The sequence below is a fragment of the Cannabis sativa genome, chromosome 3, assembly GCF_029168945.1.
Source record: "Cannabis sativa cultivar Pink pepper isolate KNU-18-1 chromosome 3, ASM2916894v1, whole genome shotgun sequence".
In the NCBI taxonomy this organism is placed as follows: domain Eukaryota; kingdom Viridiplantae; phylum Streptophyta; class Magnoliopsida; order Rosales; family Cannabaceae; genus Cannabis; species Cannabis sativa.
Genome location: NC_083603.1, coordinates 34,627,433 through 34,651,267, shown reverse-complemented (window position 1 = coordinate 34,651,267; position 23,835 = coordinate 34,627,433). Strand labels below are relative to the sequence as shown.

The following is a 23,835-nucleotide window of genomic DNA, read 5'->3' as shown; positions in this document are numbered from 1 at the left end:
TTATTGGGTTCGAAAATTAAGTATAAAAAAAATACAATTTTCGAAAAATAATAAAAATAGAAAAGAAATACTTCAAGCAAAAATATCATCTATCTAGATATTTTTTTGACTAGTTAATTCAATTTCTAATAATATATATATATTAAATTCACTTATTTTAAATTAATCTATTAAATGAAAAAATCATTGACTTGAGTTGGTCCATGAATTAATTAAAATAAATAATTAATTTACAACTCAATCTATTTTTCAAAAAAAATTCGAAAATATTGCATAATTAAAATGCAAATTTCGAAATTGATTAATAAAATAAAGAAAAATATATATATTGAAAATTATTTAAATTTAAGTTGAAAAATTAAATTTCAACCTAAAAATAATTTTTCTATTTAATTAAGTGTCATGAAAAATCAATAAATATTTAAGTATCATGATGAAAATCAACTCAGATATTTAGATTTTTCAAGTTAATTAAATGTATTAAATTCAAGAAATAAATAATTAAGTGTAGAGAAGGCTTAATTATTAATTTCTATTTAATACTAGGAAAAATATACTTAATAAAATTGTACCAAAATTAATTATTTAAATAATTAATTTCACAAAAGTATAATATTTTCCTATATAAGTATTAGAAATAATAAGTAGTCTAGAAATTACTGTCTAGAAAATATCTTATTTGACTAAGTATCTTTTCAAAATTTGAAAAATATCTAATTTAAGTTATATAGAAAAAATCTAAAACTTAAATAATTTCAAATCTAGATTTAATTAAATATCACAAATTAAGTTGTAACCACTTAATTTGAAGATATCTTTTAAAGTTAATATTTGAAAAGATATTAACCAAAAAAAAATATCTTAGATATTCCATTTCAAGTTAATATTTGAAAAGATATTAACTTAAAAAATATCTTAAGAATCTTTAATAACTAATGCCTAAGATTCCTCAACTTGATTTAAAATTTAAATCAAATATTCAAATTTAAGTTAGTTAAGAAAAATCAGTTGATAGAACTAATTTATAACTTAAATAGGAATATTTAATTAAATAAGCTCCAGAAAGAATCTTAGTTAGTTAAAATTCTATATTTAATTAAATACAAGAAAAATACAAATAGTTTATCTAGAAACAATATCTAAAACTAAAAGTGTTTTTCTTAAAATTAACTTTAAAATATTAAAATGAAAATAAATTTTCATATATTTTAAAAGTTAATTATGTTGCTAATTCAATTTTTATTAGGTCAAACTAATATAATTAACCTAGTACAGTTATTCAAATCAGGCAAATGGGCCTTCACAATTGGGATAGTTCATGTGAGGGGGTGCTGGGTTCAGTATGTCGTACCCACTTCTATGGCACCCAACTCTCACACAAGGCCCAAAAGAGAGGAATTTAACCTTAAAATGAATAACTGTTATTAATTGAATAGGTCCAAAAAACTAAATGGACCTAAATAAAATCTATCATGGTGTGACATTTTATTTAGCAACAACCTATATGCATCTATATAATAAAATAAACATATAGGCTCACACAGGCACACTTTGGATGGATCCTATCATGTTGCTAGGTCATACACAGATGAAAGAAGATTGTAAAATTTACCTGTTACAAATTATTTACTTGACCAAGGGAGCCATCAGATCATTAGATCTGGCAAAAAGTAACCATGGCTATTTGCAATCAAGTAATAATAGGTTTTTAAAACTTACATACAAGCTAAAAACACATACTCCTGCAACAAGGTTAGTTGGATAGTTGGAAGTAGGATTTATTTAATTTTAAATAAATAATTTCGAAAAAAATAAATAATTAAAAAAATATTTTAATTAATTTCGAAAAATAAAAAAAATTTAATTAATTTCGAAAATAAAATAAATTTAAAATTTCGAAATTATTTTTTTTTAAAATAAATATTTAAAATTAAACCTACTATTTGAAAAATTAGGTTTCAACCAACCTAAATATCATTTCAAAATTTTCTAACTACTTTTAAAAATTAAATGTTATTTTAAAAATAAAAATTAAATAAAAATTAGAAAAGATAAATAAAATATCTTTTCAGATTTTAAATTTAATTTAAATAAATAAAATAACAAAATTTAAAAAATTAGCAAAATATCTTATATCTATTTAAAATTACATGATTATAAATATCTTATTTTAAATTTAAATAAGGTCAAAATATCTAAAAAGATTTAAAAAATCTTAATAGATAAGATATTTTTAAAATATCTTAAAAGATAAAATATTTTTAAATATCTTAAAAGATATTATAAATATCTTTAAAAGATATTATAAATATCTTAAAAGATATTTTAAATATCTAAAAAAAATCTAACCTTAAATTTAAAAAAAATATAATCAAATTTAAAAATAAGATAGATTTTTAAGCAAAAAGATAAATACTAGTTCTATTCAAATTCAAATTACACTAATATCTTGAATTAAATTAAAAAAAATTAAATTAATTCAAAATGATAATTAGAATTGAATTAGGAATAGTAATAGTATATATATAAAACCATACAAAAAATTGGAAGTTAATTCCATGAAAAAGTATGAAAAATTGAAGAAAATTGAAAAAATTCGAAACTGTACGGACAGTTCTGCGATCGTGCGAAACTATCAAGACAATTTCCGATTTTGTCAAATCTTCAAAAAATCATAACTAATTCAAATAAAATCCAAATTGAGTTCTGTAAAAGGCTAACTTTCTTAATTTTTTCCATACTATCCAATAAAAATAATTCCAGAACCGAAATAACAATTATTTTTCACGAAAATTTCATAATCATCAATCAATCATCAAATAACACTCAATACAACATGATACCATCCAAAGAACATACAAACAATCGTTTTAAAGTCCAAATTACATGCAAGTAAATCAATTACCATGGCTCTGAGGCCAGTTGTTGGGAATTATTTTACCAGGATCTTAGATCTACTCACAAGTATGTTTATTAACATCCTAAATATGAACTTTCTAAAACGATAAAATAAACACATATAAAGTTAAGAAAACCTTACATTGATGCAGCGGAATAAATGTCTCCTTCCACTCAGATCTCTAACCCTTGATTCCTTTACGTAGCGAGTATAATCAAGATCTGAGCCCGAATCTCCTTCTTCTTCAAGCTTTGATCCTTCACAGTCTTCCAATCTATGATTGAGTTACTGCTTGCTGTGTGTGGGCACTTACTCTTTCACTAGGGTCACGAAAAAGATGAAGGGAAAAGAGGGAGAAGTATTTCGGCCAAGGTAGAGAGTGAGGGAAGGCTCAGTTTTCTGAAGAGAGAAAATTCTGTCAGAAAGGCTTGTTGAAAACTTGTATTTTGACTGAGCCATCACTTTCTATTTATAGGCAACTTACTAGGTTTAAGTTTAGAATTATTTGGCATTAAAATAATGAAAATAATAATTTGAAAAAGCCTTATAAGTGGCCGGCCATAGGTGTTGTAATGGGCCTCACTTAATTTTGCAATTTTATCAAATTTTATCTCTATTTTCTCAAAAACGCCAATTTTCAAATTCTAACATTTTAAATGCCAAAACTAATTATTTAATAATTAAAATACATTATTAAATAATATTGTCATTTAATTTAATTATTAATTAGACATAAAAAGTCCATTAATAAATAAATAAACCTAGAAAACTCTTTTCCTTACAATTTCACCCCTGCTTAGTGAAAATTCATAAAATTAGACATAGTCTAACTTTAGAATTATAATTGATCAATCACGAATCAATTAATGAGTCTTACAAGCAGAATGTTCTCAACTAGAATGGGGACCATGGATCTATATGCTGAGCTTCCAATAAGTGAACCAAATTTACCAAGTAAATTCCTACTTATTAATTCTTCGTTGAATCCACTCTTAGAACTTAGAATTGCACTCTCAGACTTATATAGAGCATATTGTATGTTTCACGATACCAATATACTATCTCATTTAACCATTGTTATAATCTTATTGTGATTTAAAGATCCTCTATATAGATGATTTACATCGAGATGGGATTTCTTTACCGTTCTCACCCCTCAATGTATTTTGCCCCTTAAAACACTTAGCTATCTGTAAATGGTGTTTAGTGATCTAATAATTAGTCAGTTAAACAAGAGCTCATCCATTTACTTCTATTTGCTAAGCTCGAAGGGAATCATCACTTAACTTCTATACACCAGTAGAAGCTATAGATTCCATATTTATGTTCAGCACTCCCACTCAATCATACTATCATGTTCCCAAAATATACGTATCACCCTGACCCAAAAGTAGGCTTAACTAATAAATCAAAGAACATGAATAGCACTCCTGAGTTGAGCCCAAGCATATCAGGATTTAGATTCTTTTCAATCTTAAGATCAACTACTGATATTGACTTGGAAAGATATGTATAACGGTAAGTTTGTAATATCTTAACTTAGTTGCAATATCGGTCCAGTCCAATGTATACTCCATACATTCGAAACTAGTATACTTTACTAATGTCCTGGAAAGAACATAACACTTACTCCAAGTGTAAGTACACATCATCGCTGATTATCACATTAGTGTAAATCCAATAACACTGATGAAACAGGGACCAAAACTTTTGATTCATATGATCACAATCACATTTCACTGTGTTGACGATACTGTAATTGTGAATAAACATATGATCTGGATTTAACTGATTTTGTGTGTATGAATGTAATAAACATATTCAACATATTAAACCATTAGCATGTAAAATTCATGCAAACATCAATCACTTCAAATTTCTTATATTGATAACTAATCAGATTGTAAAAAGTTTTATTTAGGGCATAAAACCTAACATTATGATTGTGAGATCCTCTATCATCCTGGAAAAGCCAATGTAGTGGCCGATGCCCTGAGCAGAAAGGGTCCCGGGCAAGTAGCTAGCATGGTTCAAATCTCACCTCAGCTAGCAGAGGATATGGTTAGATCCAGCATTGAGTTTGTGGTAGGTCAGCTTCACAACTTAACGCTGCAATCTGATCTGTTGGAAAGAATAAAGGTTGCTCAGATGACAGATCCGGAGTTAGTGAAGATCCGAGATGAGGTATTGGCTGGTCAAGCCAAAGACTTTTCAGTGTCAGACAGTGGGATGCTTTTGTATAAAGCCAGGGTTTGTGTTCCGAACAGTGCGGAACTTAGAAATGAGATCTTTGAGGAGGCTCATTCTACTCCATATTCTCTGCATCCCGGCACCACCAAGATGTACCAAGATTTGAAACCGTACTTCTGGTGGAACGGTATGAAGAAGAATTTGGTAGAATTCGTATCGAGATGCCTCACTTGTCAGCAGATCAAGGCTGAACATCAGAGACCAGCAGGGTTGTTGCAGCCTCTAACCCTACCAGAATGGAAATGGGAGGATATTACGATGGATTTTGTGGTCGGGTTACCTAGGACCACGGGTTTGCATGATTCCATCTGGGTAGTGGTGGACCGATTTACGAAATCTGCTCATTTTCTGCCGGTCAGAACAACATTTACAGTGGATCAGTTGGCAGAGTTATATGTCAGGGAGATAGTGAGACTTCACGGGGTACCGAAGTCTATAGTTTCGAACAGGGATCCGAAATTCACCTCCAAATTTTGGCAAAGTTTGCAACGGGCAATGGGTACAAAGCTAAAATTCAGTACAGCATTCCATCCTCAGACAGATGGTCAGTCCGAAAAGACGATTCAGATATTGGAGGATATGTTGAGAGCCTGTGTTATGGACTTTGAAGGCTCATGGAGTAAGTATCTACCGTTGATAGAATTCTCTTACAACAACAGTTATCAGAGTACGATAGGGATGGCTCCCTATGAACTGTTGTACGGTAGGAAGTGCAGATCCCCTATCCACTGGGATGAGACAGGGGAGAGGAAATACCTAGGTCCAGAGTCAGTTCAGCGGACCAATGAGGCAATAGAAAAAATAAAAGCTAGAATGCTTGCCTCACAGAGCAGACAGAAGAGTTACGCAGATCCGAAACGCATAGATGTTGAGTTCCAAGTAGGGGAACATGTGTTTTTACGAGTATCTCCGATGAAGGGGATTAAACGTTTCGGGAAAAGAGGCAAGTTATGCCCTAGATTTACAGGACCTTTCGAGATTCTCGAGAAGATAGGTCAAGTGGCATATCGGTTAGCATTGCCTCCAGCCTTATCAGCCGTGCACAACGTATTCCATGTCTCAATGTTGAGAAAATACGTTTCATACCCCTCTCATATACTCAGTTATGAGAGTCTTCAGCTTCAGCCAGACATGTCATATGAGGAACAACCAGTGCAGATCCTGGATAGAAAGGATAAAGTCCTTCGGAATAAGACCATAGCATTGGTTAAGGTTCTCTGGAGAAACAGCAAGGTGGAGGAAGCCACCTGGGAGCTAGAGTCAGATATGAGAGCTCAATATCCAGAGTTATTCAGGTTAGATTTCGGGGACGAAATCCTTTTAAGGGGGGAATAGTTGTAAAGCCTGCTTAGTTAATTTGGAAATTATCAGTTGTTTATGTTTAAATTATGAAATTATTTATAGCTATTTAAATAATTTATTACTGTTATTTACGGAATTCAGAAATGCATGATTATGTCATCAGTAGCTTTTATATTTTGCATTTCCGGTGTCCGGTATTTTGGAACTCGGCGTTTGGCTCAGTAGAAATCACAACTTAGTATGTTAGTATTTTGGGGACGGGTTTTAGACATTGGGAATGTCGGGAATGGCCGGGAATTTAGAATTTCCCAAAAATACCCCTTTAGTATGATTTATGTGATTTTATGGTGGAGGGGCAAAATGGTCTTTTTGCCCCAATGACTTTTTGTCTTTTAGTGACTTTTATTTGGAAATTAAATGTTTATTTTAATTGTTTTGTGGCTGAAATAAATGAGATAAATGACTTTGTTTTATTCTCCAATTTTTACAAAATTTGACTAAGTGTTGAAAAGAAAGAAAATTTCAAAGAACACTCTCCTTTCCTCTCTATTTTTAATTTGAAGCATTGGGGGTGCATGAACTGATTTTCTCTTTGATTTCCAAGCAACTTTCATCCATTCTTAAGATCCTTTGCAAGCTAGGTTAGCTCATCTTCTTCCTTCCTTAAATTCTTGAGTTTTTGATGAAAATATAAGTAAATGCATGTTAATTTGAATGTTGTTGCTGCTGCTTGTGATTGTTGTTATTTTTTATGTTCAAAATACTGGATTAATTATGTTTAGTTAGGTTGGAAAGCATGCTAGATAGGTTGTGCAAAGCTTGAAAATTTTCTATGCAAAATGTGTGATTTTGATGAAATAGTGTGTAATCTGTTACTATGTTGTTGCTGTTGTTCTTGTATGTTTTCAGAAGCTTATTTATGCTTAGTTAAGTAGAATTAACTAGGTTTGGATGCATGTTAGTGGATTTAACCAAGTTTGAGTTTTGGAACTCAAAGCTTGGTCTTTAATGGTGATTTTTGTATATGTGTTTTCTGGGTGGTTTTGATGCCTTGGATTTGTTCTAGGGATAGTTTAGAACAGGTCTGGAAAGTTTGGGACCAATTGGGGTTGAATTGGTCGAGTTATGAGAATTTTAGTTGGCTGCCTGCGAGGAACCGGAATTCGGTTGTGCATCCGGAATTCGGGTGAGGGTTCGGTAATTCCCGAACCGGAATTCGGTTGGGCAACCTGGTCACGGTTGGGGAATTTTTCCGAACCCTAGTTTTCCTCGTTTTTAGGTTTTTAGGGGTATTGCCATGCTTTTTATCGATAGGGAAACTTTTAGTTCTTAGTTTTAGTCCCCGGGAAGTGATTTAGCGTGTCACTTATAGCGTTGTGATTTTTATGGTTTAGGAGCCAGTAATCCGCCGCTCAGCTTCAGTTCCAGTCAGGTTGACCGGCACACCTGAAATCGGAATCCAGGTAAGATTAGTATAACAGTATGCATATGTAGATTACATGTTTAGCGTGCATGTAGGAAGCCTGCTAGATTACATTAGTTATGTATTTAGGCTTCGAACCATCCAACCTTGTCACGTCGGTACAGGCTGGAGTATGACCAGCAGCCGGAGTATGACCGATTCGACCGATCAGGCTGACATTTGGTTGGTGGTTCAGTGCTATTGACCTATCCCGTCGGTACAGGCTGGAGTATGACCAGCAGCCGGAGTATGACCGGTTCGACCGATCAGGAGGATACTTGTCAATAGTACCGTCCCAATGAACGTTCAAAACTCAGTACCATGTTGGACATGGCAGTAGTGGCTCAGTACCATGTTGGACATGGCAGTAGCGGGACTCAGTATCGTGTTGGACACGGCAGTTAGTATTATGTATGTTATTATTATGCTTTTCTTACTGAGTCTGTCGACTCACAGTTTATGTTCATGTGTAGGTAAAGGCAAGGCTATAGCTGATGGACCGTGAGCGAGCTTATGAGATTGTACATGTCGGGGCGGTTAGGCCTGGAGCGTACGATCCTCGGGACAGCAAGGCTGAATTTTTGTAACTGTCGTTAGACGACTTTTATTTTGATGTAATAGTTAAACAGTGAAACTTTTTGTAAATATTTTTATAATCGGGATCCCGAGTCTTTTATAATATGTTTTACAAGTTTAATCAAAAAGCAAAATTTTAATTAATCACGTTTTTCCATAAACCTCGTTGATTAGCAACGAGCTGCACAGTACGTTTAAAAATCACGTAATACGCCTAAGGTAGTTAGGGTGTTACACTGCCTTTCCAAAGAACTGGTCATACAAAAGGTGGATTGTCTGAACCTAAAAAAACAACCTAGTTCAATTCGGTCAAAGCAAATAAAATGTAAATTTAGTTGACATTATCACTCATTCATGCTAGCCTCATTCCCCGATCCAAACGTCACTTAAACTTCCCCAATATCACAATACAGTTAAAAAGCTCAGAATCAAATGCTTCTTTGATCGGTAATCACCGAGTCACCATCGGTCCTCAAATCCTTGTAAGACTGCCACTGTCGAAGAAGCTTTCTGAGACGGTTCCATTTCTCTGTTCGGTACATCGTCAGAGAAAATGTAGATGAATAGATTGATCGTTCATGCCTTTTGCAAACCATTTTTGTATTTTTTTTGTTTTTTTTCCTCTTATAATTTGTTCCCATTGTTGAAAAAAAAAGGGAAAGGAAATGTATTGATAGGAGAGAAAGAGAGATAAAGTCATGATATTTATTTTATTAAAAAAAATTATTAAATTAAAATCAAGGAAACTCAGTTAATTTTTAGAGAGATTTGTTAAATGTGTAGGTGTAATTTTAGTTGAGGTGGCAAAATATTACTGGTTGGGACAGGGAGTGGGACAAGAACTAGGGACAGGTAATTTGGCTCCATATCTAGGTACCTTTACTGCTTGTTTTGACCTTGACATACTTCTGCAAGTGCGGGTTTTTTTTCTTGATCAGATATTCTATTTCCCGCTTCAGGTTGTAACATTCGTTGGTGTCGTGGCCGTAGTCTCCGTGGAACTGACAAAATTTTGTCATGTCCCTTTTGTTGGTATCTTTCTTCATGGGCCTGGGCTTCTTGTACAGAATTAACGGCTGAGTTGCCATATACACACTCTCTATATCTTCAGTTAGAATAGTGAATGCAGTGTGTTTGGCATGATCACGGGGAGTCTGTCTGGATTTATCTGTGAACTTTCCTTTCTTCCCATTTCATTGCTTGTGGTTGTTGCTTCAACGCTTGCCACTTGGATTGTTGGAATAGTTGAAATACCATTGTTGTGCGGCCTCCGATAGAGTGGCAGGGAAGATTCTGCAGCATACGTCCCCTCATACTCCTTGTAAATCCATTTGCATCTCAAAGTACTTGAGATGGGAAAGAGGATCTTCTCTGCCAGTATACATCTTCCACGTTGGCATTTTGAACTTGTGAGATAGTGGCAGGAGATTGATCTCTGGTAAGAAAGGAGTTCCGCGAGCGCGGTCTAACTCCAGATCATTGTTACACTGTCCGGCCATGCCATGAAACATATTCTTCAACTCGTCAAGCTGGGCATGTACAGCTGGGCTGACTTGCTCGGCATTCTGGTTAACTTGGATTACGTCAGCGTCTTTCTGAGCGGGGATTTGAGTATGGGCTCCGGGCTGCACGATCGTTGCAATGTTCTGCTCGTCTATTCCCCTTCTTTTGTTTAGATCGTCGCTTAGGTCTTGGGTCGTTCCCAGCCTATCGAACACAGAAGAGCCTGGTTGCTTTAGCAATTTATTCGCTTGGTTGACAGGCGAAATAACTCCATTATTCTGGTTGGATCCGTCAGGTATGGCTCCTCCTGATGAATTCCTGGACAAGGTCTGCCCGCCTACCTCTTGGCCCACGAGTGGAACTCGTAACTGGGGAACTGACGGCTGACCATTGGTTCTTTAGGAGGTATTCATCGTCGGATCATCCTCTGTTTCTCCCAGGGGAATGACGTTCGGCGTTTGCTGACCTACAGTCTGGTAGGCTCTTCGTATTAGCACAATAGCTTGCCGACTACAATCTTCGATCTCTGCATGGTGAGCCCTTAATGCCTCAATCTCTTTGTCTCTCCATTCAGCTAACATACACCTCTATTCGTCAAACGCGAGATTCACTGCAGCACGCAGTTCATCCTGATCATGATGTAGAGTGTTGCTATGACTCTGCATGAGTCCGAGCGCAGCACAGAGATTTTGCAATTTGGTTGCGTCTCCGATGGTCGTCTGGGCATTGGTTCAAGGCGGAACAGTCGTGTTATGAATGCCCTGGCTGTGTGCGGAACTGTTATTCCCAGTCTCTTGCACACTAGGCGCAGTTTCAGTAACAGAAGCTGTTTCACCATTCACCATGCTTCCCGTCTGTCTAGGATTGACAATAGGTGGAACCCTTGAACTCCCTGGGTCCTACAATATCGGATCCAGCGTCTACAAGTTTGCAGGGTCAGACAGGCCTCTACGAGTTTGCACCATCATGTTGAATGTCGAAAAGAGCAATTTGCGATCTTTCTCTCAATGAAAGCACCAAAATGTTGACTTCACTTTTAGCCAACGACAATGAGTCTTTTTGATAAGCGATAAACGATATGCCGTAATGAATATATAATAAAGCAATAATAAGACATAAGAATTTTATAGAGGTTCAGCCCCGAGCAGTTCGGTAATAGCCTAATCCTCGTTATTTGTATTGACTCAAGAACAAGGAAGAAGATTCCTTTTCGTATAGCTCTTACAGCAGTATCTCTAAATATATAATTCTTAGATAATATTATAGTCTTAGCTTAGATGCGTATCGACTTTCAATCTCTCGGTCCCTTGCCCAGTGAACATTCCTCACTATTTATAGGGTTGGGAAACTTGAGGAGGAAGAGTTTCCTCTCTCGTTACAATGCGCATAAACAGAAAAGATCGTGTGATCAATGCTGAATGCAAGGATCGTGGGATTGAGGCTGAGTACACTGATAGTGGGATCGTGTGTATGTCGCATCCACGTAAGTTGATCCCTGAGTTATAGGGATTGAGCTGATGACTCATGATGTGAAAGCTGAATTCACTAAGTGTTGAGTGCTCTGCACGGATCGCTGAATATCTTACTCAGGATGTGCCAGCGAGGCATCCTACTCGGTCTATCTTCCACAATCCATGCCCTACAAGGAGAAAGAATAATGAGGGAAATAAGGCATTGTTAGATATGGATAAGGGACTCCGTAATACTGAGGAGAGTAATAGAAAGCTTAAGAAAAAATGGCTGAACTCCTACGTATAGTTCATTCCCAACATAGTGGTGTTACGGGTACATCACATGCGTCTAGTTCAGGTGTTGGAAGAGAATCAAACGAATTAGACTGTGCTGACATTGCCTCTGCTTCTAAAGCACAACAACAAAGAGTTGTTCATGTCTCTACTCTACCACAACCAAGTACACTACATGGTGAGAAAGTATCCGCTCTACCAGCTCCATAACCACATACTGATTATAGTTCAGAAAAGGCAATCTCAATATTACTTTACGAATTGGTGTAATGCTAAATTATCAATATTTTCAATTTACAAATTGTATTGATTCTTTTTTTTTTATTATTATTATTGGGAACTATAGAGATATCCATGTTGGATGTATATTCAGCTGGAGACCAGTGAGTTGTCATTGAAAGTTGCTAGGGGTTTAATGGTGAAGGGGTAATATTTGAAGACTGGCAAGTTCTCGGTCTAGAATTCCGATTACCTCTACAAGGATTATCATTGAATTTTTATCAATAAAGTCGATGTGGAGAATGCAATAATTCCATGTCCCGGCGTTCACCAAGCATACACCATTGTAGGTCATGATATAAGACTTTATGTAGCATGGCTGAAGGACTACATTACGACAGTCGAAATAGAGTTGTTATGTTTTAATTAATTCCCTTAACTTATTATATGTTTATTGATTAATAAAAAATTCTAACTTAATTGTTTTATTTTTTCTATAGAAGTAACACCCTAACAACCAAATGCAGAAGAAACAATCTATTCGTTGAAATAGACAAGTCCTTGAAGATTTACTTGGTCTTTGAACACAACCTAAGAAAAACTACAGAGACCAAGTAAACAAGGTGAAACTGGTTGCTACGTTGCACCACAAAAGATTTTGATAATCAATACATTTTTTTTTAAGTTGGTCAATATGTGGCCCCAATCGATGACAATTCACTTTGAGGTCAAGCAAGATTTATTTGGGGTTAAAAATTACTCGGTATGGCTTTCAACAACTGACATCAAGGAATTGTGCCAAATAAAATTTTTAGGAGTCCAGCCTATTACAATCTAGTGCAAGTATGATATTCAACTCTTACTAAACTTGAAAATTTATTTTGAGAGCTTGTTATAAATTATGTGTTTTTATAAGGTTTTTTTAAGGAACAATAGCTGCAAATTAATAGATTAAACAGATTATATGTATTTTTAAATCCAAGGACCATTACCACCAAGGTTGGAGATTATAATGCTTGTTGTCAAGCACTGCTCAAATGTATGGCTGAAATCGATAATTCAGCTAAATTGGTTGTTGCCCCCTACAACAATTAACAAGTAAATCTAAAATTAATAGTTTCATAATTTACAACTCTACATAATTTATAACAATCGACTAATCTTACACATTTGTTTGTGTAGTGACATGTATATTGGATGGTTGTACTCATCAAACCAACTACACATACGGTGGCGTACTTGGATTCCAACAATAGTTATATATCAAAAGATTTAAAATACATTGTTAACTTGAAAGTTCTACAACAAACATCACAGTATATAAGTGTGTTTGATATTTTATATGCTAACTTTACTTTTTGTGTAGGTCGCTCAACCTGCTTAGTAAAAGCTCAACTCGATACAATGATCGTCTAATAAAGTGGATAACTCCGATATGTCCACAGCAGCAAGAAGGGAAGCAAGATGGATACTACGTCATGAAATTTATTGCAAGTTTCATGAACGAAGAAGATCCAATATACCGAGTGAAATAAATGGTAAAACACTTAATGAGTAATATAAATATACTTTCTTTTATTTTAATAATAGGTCATTTTACTATTTAATATATAATTTCTTTCTATTTTATTTGGGTAAATTGCGGCATAAATACCTAATGTTTCAGATTTTATACACTTAAATACCTAATGTTTATTTTTGAAGGCAAAAATACCTAATGTTACAATTCTCTTACACCGTTACTACCACTTCCATTATTAACTCATAAATATGGACACGTGTAGGCCCAAATGCATTACATTTATTTATTTTATTTTAAAATTTAATATTCTTAATATCAAAAACTAAATACTACTTGTTTTTTTAAAAAAAATAAGAGAGATGCAATACTAAAAAAAAAATAAGTAGTATTTAGTTTTTGATATTAAGAATATTACATTTTAAAATAAAATAAATAAATGTAATGTATTTAGGCCCTCCATGTGTCCATATTTATGAGTTAATAATGGAAGTGGTAGTAACGGTGTAAGAGAATTGTAACATCAGGAATTTTTCCCTCCAAAAATAAACATTAGGTATTTAAGTGTATAAAATCTGAAACATTAGGTATCACTACAACAAATATAGTTATTACCGGCGGGTTTATTGCCGGCGGAACTCACCCGCCGGTATTAATAGGGGTATTACCGGCGGAAATAGCCATCCGCCGGTAATAACTATATAATTAATATTATATTAAATAAATAAATAAAATATCATTTTAAATTTATTATTACCGGCGGGTTTGTATTAATACCGGCGGAATCCCGCCTCGAAAAAAGTGGGCGGGATTTTTGCCGCCCAATTTTTTGAAATTAGTTTTACCGGCGGATTAATACCGGCGGGACCCGCCGGTATTAATCTGGGATTCTGACCGTTTTTATTAATACCGGCGGAACCCAATTAATACCGGCGGGTCCCGCCGGTATTAAAAATCTATATAAACCCCTCCCCATTTCAGAATACCATTTTTTCTATTTTCACTCCCCCCCACCTTCTCCATTCCACCTCCCCTCTCCGTTTTCAAACACAATCCGCCCCGTTCTCCGGCATCATTTCCCCGACACCGCCAGTGCGCCGCCCGTCTACCACCGCCAGTGCATCGGTAATGATTTCGTTTTTCTTTTTTCTCTGTTTTACATATATTATTTTTTTTCTTAATATCTAATTTTTTTCTCCATCTTTAAAGTTTGGGATAAATAATCTGTGGGGAAGAAATTTCTGAGTAAAACGCCGGGATCGGTTGGTGTACTAAATATTTGGAGGTTAGTTCTTACAATATTTGTGTATATATATCTCATAAAAATAATTTTTTTTCTGTAAAAAATATTATATATGTATGTATACTGTGTATTGTGAATGGAAAATGTGTTATATTTGAAAAATTTTAGTTTAGTGTATTTTTAATTGCTGTTTTGTGTATACTGTGTACTGTAAATTATATATTTTGTATATATGCTGTGTGTTGTGAATGAAAAATTTGTAGATATTGTCAATTTGTACACAGTGTATACATTATATACGGTATATACAGTGTATATACTGTGTATATAGTACAGTGTATACACTGTATATATAATATACACAGTATATATACAGTATATACACGGTATATACTGTTTTATACAGTGTATATACACTGTATATACTGTATAGTTAATATTGTGTTATATATATTATGTAAAAAATAAATGTAATTTATAGAGTTTTGTATTAAATTTTTTGTAAAAATTTTGTGTCATTAATATTTTACAATAATAAACAACTTTTAAATATGTATAAAATTTATATACAATTGACTATTTTTAAAAAATGTAATAAAAAAATTAAGATAAATCTATATTTTTGAAAAAAAAATACTCATAAGTTAAAAATTTTATAACATAAAAAAATAAACTTTTTCATGTAAATATTAAATAAGATTTTAAAATCTAAATTTTATTTTTTTAATACTTAAAATTTAACAACAAAAAGTTTATGAAATTTTAACATTAAAATATGTAAAGAATAAATATTAATAAAATAATAATTTCTTTAATTTAAAAAAAATTAATAAAAAGCAATTTTAATATAATATATACTTGAAAAATAAATATAAAAACAAAAAAAAAATATTTTAATGTAAAGAATTAAACTTTTTTATGATTTTAATTATAAGTTTTTTTTTTTAAAAAAATGATTTAATATACGAAAATATTTTTAAATAATATTTCTTTAAAAAATTAAATAAATAATATAATTTTAACATTAAAATATATAAAAGAAAATATTAATAAAATAATAATTTTTTTAATATAAAAAAAATTAATAAATAAAAATTTTATTGTAATATATACTTGAAAAAAATATAAACTCAAAAAAAATAATATTTAGATGTAATATATTAAAATTTCTTTCACAATTTTAATTATAATTTTTTTAAGAAAAAGATTCAATATAAGAAAATATTTTTTAAATAATATTAAATAATATTTCTTTAAAAATTAAAAATAAAAAATTTATTTAATAAAGAATGTTTATTTTAATAATATATAAATAATTGTGAAAGTATTAAAATAATAATAATTTTTTTTAATAAAATAGCATAAAATATCATAAAATAGCATAAAATTGCATAAAATTTTATCATTAAATTTTTCTTTATACTATTAAATCTTATGTCTTCATAAAATTTTAGATGACAATCGACAAGTCTTGGACCACAGCAACAACCTGTGTATGGTCAAATGGGAGGATCTCCACAACAGCCTATGTATGGAGGCTTTTTCAGTGCTCAGAGTCAGCAACAACAGCAACAACCAATTTTGGTTCGCCCCCACCCTCGACAATATGTGGAGATCTTGCCTACGCCGCAGACTGGACAACCTTATTACCCTGCCCCGCCGGCTCAATCCCGTGAGAATATTGATGGTTCAAGACTTAGCTCAAATGCAGACGAATTTTTAGAATTTACTGATTTGAACAATGATAGTTAGGTTTTTTTTTAATTATGTGTTATGTTTTAAAGTTTATTTAAAGACAATTTCCTAATTTTATTTAAGATAATATAATTTTTATTGTAATGGACAAATTAATTTTAATACTTAATTTCTTAATTAATGTTTAATGTTTAATTTCTTAATTTTGATATTTTATTTCTAATTAATATATTTATTTATAAAATAATTATTATAATTAATTTAATTATATTAAATAATCAGAATATTATTTTTTTAATATTTAAAATTATTATTACCGGCGGATGGGTCCGCCGGTATTTATCATTATAATATATTTTTTTAAATATTTAAAAATATTAATACCGGCGGACCCCACCGCTATTAATCCGCCGGTATTAATATTATTACCGGCGGATTCCCCTTTTCGTCGGTAATAACCATTTTTATCGACCAATTAATGCCGGCGGATAATTACCGGCGGATTCCGCCGGTATTAATTATTACCGGCGGTACTATTACTTATTACCGGCGGATGCTTCCGCCGGTAATAATGATATTTGTTGTAGTGTATTTATGCCACAATTTACCCATTTTATTTTATAGCGTAGGAGCAATCTGTACTCAAATAATGTGATAAATTTTCTGCATGATCAGTTGATTGAATATGTCCGAGCAGAAACAATGTGACAAAAGCTATTACGATGCTGAGTATATATCTCAGTTTTATGTTTATACTTTACACTATATATAACCAATTATTTTCATGTAACTAAAGATTTGTGTATTTTTTCGATTAAGTATGTTAAATTAGTTTGTATTTATTTCAATTTCTATTCATTTTTAATTTATGTTGATATTTTACACTAACCAATTATTGAGATTATACAAATTAGTAAAAATTTAAAAAATTAATTAATGCATGGAACAAATAAAAGAAATTATTTTATTTTTCCCTTTTTGTTTTTTGCAACAAAATCACTGGGAAAAATTGAGACTAAAAAATACGAAATTTATAATTTTAATTGAAAACTTGACTATAAGTGACGGTGTAAAATTGTGGCCTATACTATTTCCACAACTGATTTTAATCATCGCCTGTACTACTTAGTATTTACAACGCACGTATCGACAACAATTTTAAGGACCGTGTTAGGATTAACAATTTAGGATTTTTTTAGTAGTGTGAATAGCAATACCTTATACTTATGAGGTTGACTTTGACTTTTATCATTTACACCGAAAAAAATAATAAATAAATAAAATGAAAAACAAAACAAAAACAAAGATGCAATGTATGCAATGCGTAAGACACACTTATGTTGAAATTAATTTTGGGTTCATAGATCCAGGCGTTGAATTAGAACAATGACCATAAAAGTGATTAGTATATTCAATATTGAACAATACGTAAAGTACCGTTTTATATATTTATGTTTATGTATATATGTGCCTAGCTAGCCAAAATTGAAAATATTATTTGTCGCTTACGGAAGGAACTCAAATTAAATCTATTGAGTTACGTACCGTTCCATTTGTTTGATGAGAAGTTCTCTATATGATACATATAGGGTCAGTCAGAAATCAACCTATAGCTATCTTTTGAAATATATATAATATTAGATAATTTTTTCCCTATAAGAAGCTTATGGTATGGCCATGTTACGATACACATGGCTGTCATTAACTTTCGGTCCAAGTCTTTTTCAGTTATTATGAGATATAAGTTTAAGAAGTCAAAGTCATCCCAAGCTGCATGCCTTAACTAGTTCCCTAATAATAATCTCCTACCATGCACTTGGCAAATGGGGAATGATCAGAAAAAAGTTATTGCTACCAAACATTCAAGCTCCCATTTCCAATTTGGCCATGTTGTTCGTTTGATATTCTTCATTATAGGTATATCAATTGGAATCTCATTCAGTGTTTACTTCAAAAGCTTTGTTTTCTTATTGAGGACCGGTTTACTAAATTCATTACCACAACCACCTATATTGCCACAACAACTTTCAGAAGGACCACAGCAGTCCTCAAATCAACCGACGCTGCCGCTGCGCTCGCCTGTCGACGGCGATGTTGAATACAATGTTAAGCCAAATATCTTGCATAACATGGAGGACAATGAGTTGTTCTCCCGTGCTACATTGGTTCCAAGGACTCTGCCAAAAATTGCTTTCATGTTCTTGACAAAAGGACCCATACCTTTAGGGCCCCTTTGGGAAACCTTCTTCAAAGGACATGAAGACCTATATAATATTTATATTCATCGACATCCTTCTTTCATTGATTCAACTCCTGAAAACTCTGTTTTCTACGGAAGAATGATCCCTAGCCAGGTAACTTGACTTGGTATCTCCATGCATGCAATATCCTTCATATATATATACTGCACACATACAAAAACATATATACATGCATAAATGTACACACAAATGTTATTATCCACACATGCACACACATATAATAAAAATAACATAAATCAGTTGTACGGTTTTCGTGCTTTCATATTTACCAAATAACTAGGTTGTACTATTGTCGCGTTCAACAAAAATTAAATCATTGGGTTGGGTTTGTACGTACCACTACTCAATATTATTATTAGGAGTATCGATGTTTTTTAAATTGTGTCAAGTTTTCGAATTCTAGTCACCCAGTGACACCATGAAAAAGAAAGAAAGAAATATGTTTGTTTAATGTGTAGGAACTAAGATATATAGTAGAGAATATCAGTTGATAAATCTAACTATAGATACTGTATATAGTACAAAAACAAATATATACATAAATATATATGCTTTACTTTCGAAAATAAAGTATGATTTTTCCAACATTAATTTCTCATCTACTGTATTACACAAGTGTACAAATTTTTTATTATAGTTTCGGCGACTAACTTCCGTAAACATACTGTGCATACCTTAATTCATTCAAAAAAAAAATAATAATAATAATCAAAGAAAATCCTAGAACAAATTAATGGGCTTATGTATAAGAGTCATAATTTGAAGTGTGGCTGGTGAAAATGAAAGATATCTCTTGGTCGTAGAAATGATCATTTTAGCATTATATGCTATAGTCTATTTCGTATGGCTTAATAGGAATAGTGTCCTTTGGGATCAAAAACTTCCAATCACTATAGTCATTGTAAAAAAAATAATAAATACAGTTAGTATGAATGAGCTTGAACAAATTCAATAGGGTAGACAAAGATTGGGTGGAGGCTCTTTTAAGAGCTTGTAATAAGTTTTCGGATTCTTGTTTTGAAAGTTGTAATTGAGTTTGGAGTGAATACAATATATTACATATTTAACAAAAAAAAAAAACAAAAAATAAATAAATAAAACATGCAAGTAAGAAATTAAAATGTAATAACATAATAAGTTTTTTGTTACTTTTATATTAATTGCAGCCCGTAGAATGGGGAAAATCATCAATGCTGGACGCAGAGAGAAGGCTTTTAGCAAATGCCCTCTTGGATACCACAAACGAGAGATTTGTTTTATTATCTGAGAGTTGTATTCCTTTATTCAACTTCACTAAAATTTACAGCTACCTCATAAATTCTAAGAAAAGCTTCACAGGCTCCTTCGACGATCCCAGCAAAGTAGGCCGTGGCCGCTACAACCCCAAGATGTCTCCTCAAATTTCATTATCCGATTGGCGAAAAGGATCACAATGGTTCGAGGTTAATCGGAAGCTTGCCGTTGATATTGTCTCGGATACAAAATACTACCCCATATTCCAGGAACATTGTAATATTCCGTGTTACATGGACGAACATTATATTTCGACGTTGATAAACATTATTAGACCAGAAGAAAATTCTAACAGAAGTGTTACTTGGGTTGATTGGTCCAAGGTTGGTCCACACCCAGGAAGATTTACCAGGAATGATGTCACAGCTGAGTTTCTCAACAAGATAAGGTTTGGAAATAACTGCACTTACAATGGTGAAAACACCAATGAGTGCTTTTTATTTGCTAGGAAGTTCGTCCCCAACACTTTGCCACCTTTGTTGCAATTTGTACCCTTACTGTTTAATACTTCAATACCAGTTTAATATTTTTGTTATATGATTACTTTTTGTTTTTTTTAACTGATTCCTTGTTTTACCCAACAAGTTTGCAATAACATTAATTGTTGTGATTTGTACTTTTATTTCTATTTGCTAATTATATACAAGTTAGATTTATATTATAAGAGGGACCGTAATAATATAAATATCTAGTATTTATGTATGATTGGTAATAATGAATTTGTATTGATTTAATTGAGAATAAATGGATATGCAGGGAGTAGCTCAGTGATGTTGATGAGGAGATGTTGATAGTTTAGTAGATGAGAATAATTTGTCTTCATAGAAAAAACTTTGTAGTAGTGAGTTTTATTGATACTTTGTGTGCTTTGAATGTCGGTTTACACAATTTAGAATCCTTGCATGTGTCTGTGGTTAGCAATGTTTGGTCTAGATCCTTCTAGTTAGTACAAGAAATTTATCAATGCAATTCTACTTGAGCATGCATAACAAAAAAATTCTAGACTAGTGCTTCTATAAAGGCCTATGATGTTCTATAGTATTTTTCACATGTGTAGGAAATTCAAAAGTTTTTTTCAATTATTTAAAAAATTAAAAAAAAAAATTCTAAACATATGTTGATTATTCTAGACTATATTGAGTATTGTAGAAATGTGTAGCAATTTCTAATACCTCTTCTTAGTTTAGATGTTGGTAACTCCAATCATATCTTGTAGTAGCTCCAATTTTCATGTCATGGTTTCCTTTGTGAACATGTCTATTCAATCATCCAATGGATGAGGTCAATTCTTTGCAGCCATAGAGCTTGGTTGTAGTCATTGCTTAATATACTTTGCTTTGGTTGATGATTGGAAAAAATTTGCTTGCTTAATTGATACTTGTTTACTCGCAGACAGATCCTAGTGACTTGGATGTAAATTTTTTACATGTGACACGAAAGAAAATATCCTGGAGTTAAGCAGTCGCGAGTCATAGCAGTCGACCTGGGAGGGGTCCCCCAACATTCATCGAGGTTGAATCTGGGAACTCCAGAATAGGTTTTGGATCCCACGAAGTTGTTCCCTACTCACTATCTTAAGTATATAAACCAAGAAGAAAAAAAGGATCCAATCCAAAGCCTAAAAACTGAGAAAAAAAAAAAGAGACGAAACAATACCCTAGAAGTTAACCCAGGTTCGTAGGGTTTTCACCCAACGCCAAGGTTGACATTCCAACTGTGGTATCAGTTTTCTGGTCCGTCTAAGTGCAAATGGCTCAAACATTGTGTTGACCTCGCTATTGGCCAAAAACACTCAGTCTTGAAAGCAAGAAGAAATCATTGACATTGAAATAGTATAATCAATACTAAGCAAAACTAAGAAACGATATGTTATAAAGGTTCTACCCTATTATTTTGGTAATAGCTTACTCTCCTTTCTGTTGTATTTAACTTATGACTAGAGAAGCAAATATGGTTTTGTTATCCACATTTTCACCTGAATAGTGTTAGGCTGTTTTTAATATTAACTTTAGTATATTTTTAATTTAGTTGTACTCGTGTTTGGAGCAATTTTACGCTTATTATCTTTTATTTTTGCATATTTAAAATAGAAGATTAGAAAAATATCAAGGGAAAAAGATGAAAAAAAAAGAAGATAAAAGACGCATAAAATATCACTGTGAAAAATTGAGATCCTACCTAGAAAAAAAAAAGATTGTACGCGTTGAACATGTGGGCATGGAACACACGGGCCGCAGCCCAAGAATGGGCATGTTGCGGCCATCATATTGGAAATCAGTACCCCACGTGTGAAAAATGCACACGGGTCGCGGCCACCCCAATTCCAAAGCAGAAAAAGATTTTTTCTCTACGTGGGCTTAGTGTGGCTTCCTAATTCAAAGCTGAATAGGATTTTCAGCATGTGCTTTATTCTATCTTTTTAGTCCCTCATTGACTATATAAGGAGTGAACTTCAATTGATTTCGGGAACCAATTAGAAGGGAATTAAGGGCAAGATAAGGAGTACGAATTTTAGAGACCGAGTTCAATACTGGAGGCATTCGTCAGAGGGTTTTCAACACTCTCTTCTTCTCTTTACTTAAGTTAATATGTGTGATTTTGCTTCAATAAACATGAGTAGCTAAACACTTAATTAGGGTCCAGATGGATATTGTTTTACATTATGGTTCTAATATGATTTTATTTTTCCTCTATTTCTATGTATTCTATTTCATTCGTACTTAATTACTTTTAATTGCTTGATCACCAATTAATTGTCTATGATTTTGAAGCGATTTCTGAGATAGTGAGTGTCAATTATGCTATAGTGAATAGAACTGAATTTTGATATAGGACGAGAGTATCTGTATAGTTTACATAACTTATAGGGTTTATATGTTTAATGCCTGTTGCATGTTTAATATATCACGAGAGTAGAAAATTTGCATGTAATTGAGGTTTATATATCTGAGAAGACTATAAATTACCATAGTAAACCTGTTATTGCATAGAAATTGGTTATAGGAAGATAATCATATTAGGCCATAATCAGCAGATACAATTGAAGTCGAAACCCTAACTTTAATCATCGTTAATTTCTTGTTGATTTATATGCTTCTTAATTTCACCGTTTATTTAGTGTTTCTAATTTTACTTTTCTCTTAATTTTGACATAACCAAGTAGAAGTAAAGATTTAATTTTAAAGTACTTAACTACAATCCTTGTGGGATCGACATCACTCTTTGTGAGTCTATTACTTGTAAACGACACGTATACTTGCGAGTTGAAATTACAACAACACATAGCCTACAGGGAATGATTGAGGAAAGAAGAGAAGTCATTAAGCTAGCCAAGGGCCTCACTCCAGATCCTAGAGGATTAAGGCTTTAACATAGTGGAGCAGTCCTCATAGTTCTCCGCGAGCAAAGTCCTCACGAATGCAGACCGTGAAGGAGGTGTCTGCGAGTCAGCAACCCTCTCCCCCGGAAGGCGGGACCTTTTGCTCTCATGAAGATCACAGGCCGTCCATCAAGATATATTGGTCCAGGATACTCCTTTTACTCGCGGAGGCTCAGTCCGCACGCGACAGGCTAAGGGCCCACTGCTCGCTCCTTTCCAATGTACTATGTCAAAGGTTGTCCCCTCAGCCACATAGAACGTGCATGTCCTTGTGTACCGTACAAAACGATCTAACGGCTAAGAGCAGGGGTAATTCAAATGAGAAAGGCCCTAAAGTGACACACGTCCAAAGCATCGTCAGTATAGCCAGTACACTCTGACATCGGTAAAGACCACGTGGAAAATATGCCACCTACCGATCCTACATTGGGGGTTTGCCCTTGTGAAGATCCATCAATGACGATCCTTGCGAGGGAATTGGCTTATAAA

At 33.0% G+C, this 23,835-nt stretch overlaps 1 protein-coding gene across 1 annotated transcript; it reads left to right on the top strand.

The window, feature by feature from the left end:
* Nucleotides 1-18,066: 18,066 nt before the first annotated feature.
* On the top strand, nt 18,067-20,589 carry LOC115711070 (glycosyltransferase BC10). Its single transcript, XM_030639408.2, has 2 exons — nt 18,067-18,767; nt 19,841-20,589. Exons 1-2 carry the CDS (start codon nt 18,237-18,239, stop codon nt 20,489-20,491), a joined length of 1,182 nt encoding a protein of 393 aa, XP_030495268.2. The 5' UTR covers nt 18,067-18,236; the 3' UTR covers nt 20,492-20,589.
* The last annotated feature ends 3,246 nt before the right edge of the window (nt 20,590-23,835 follow it).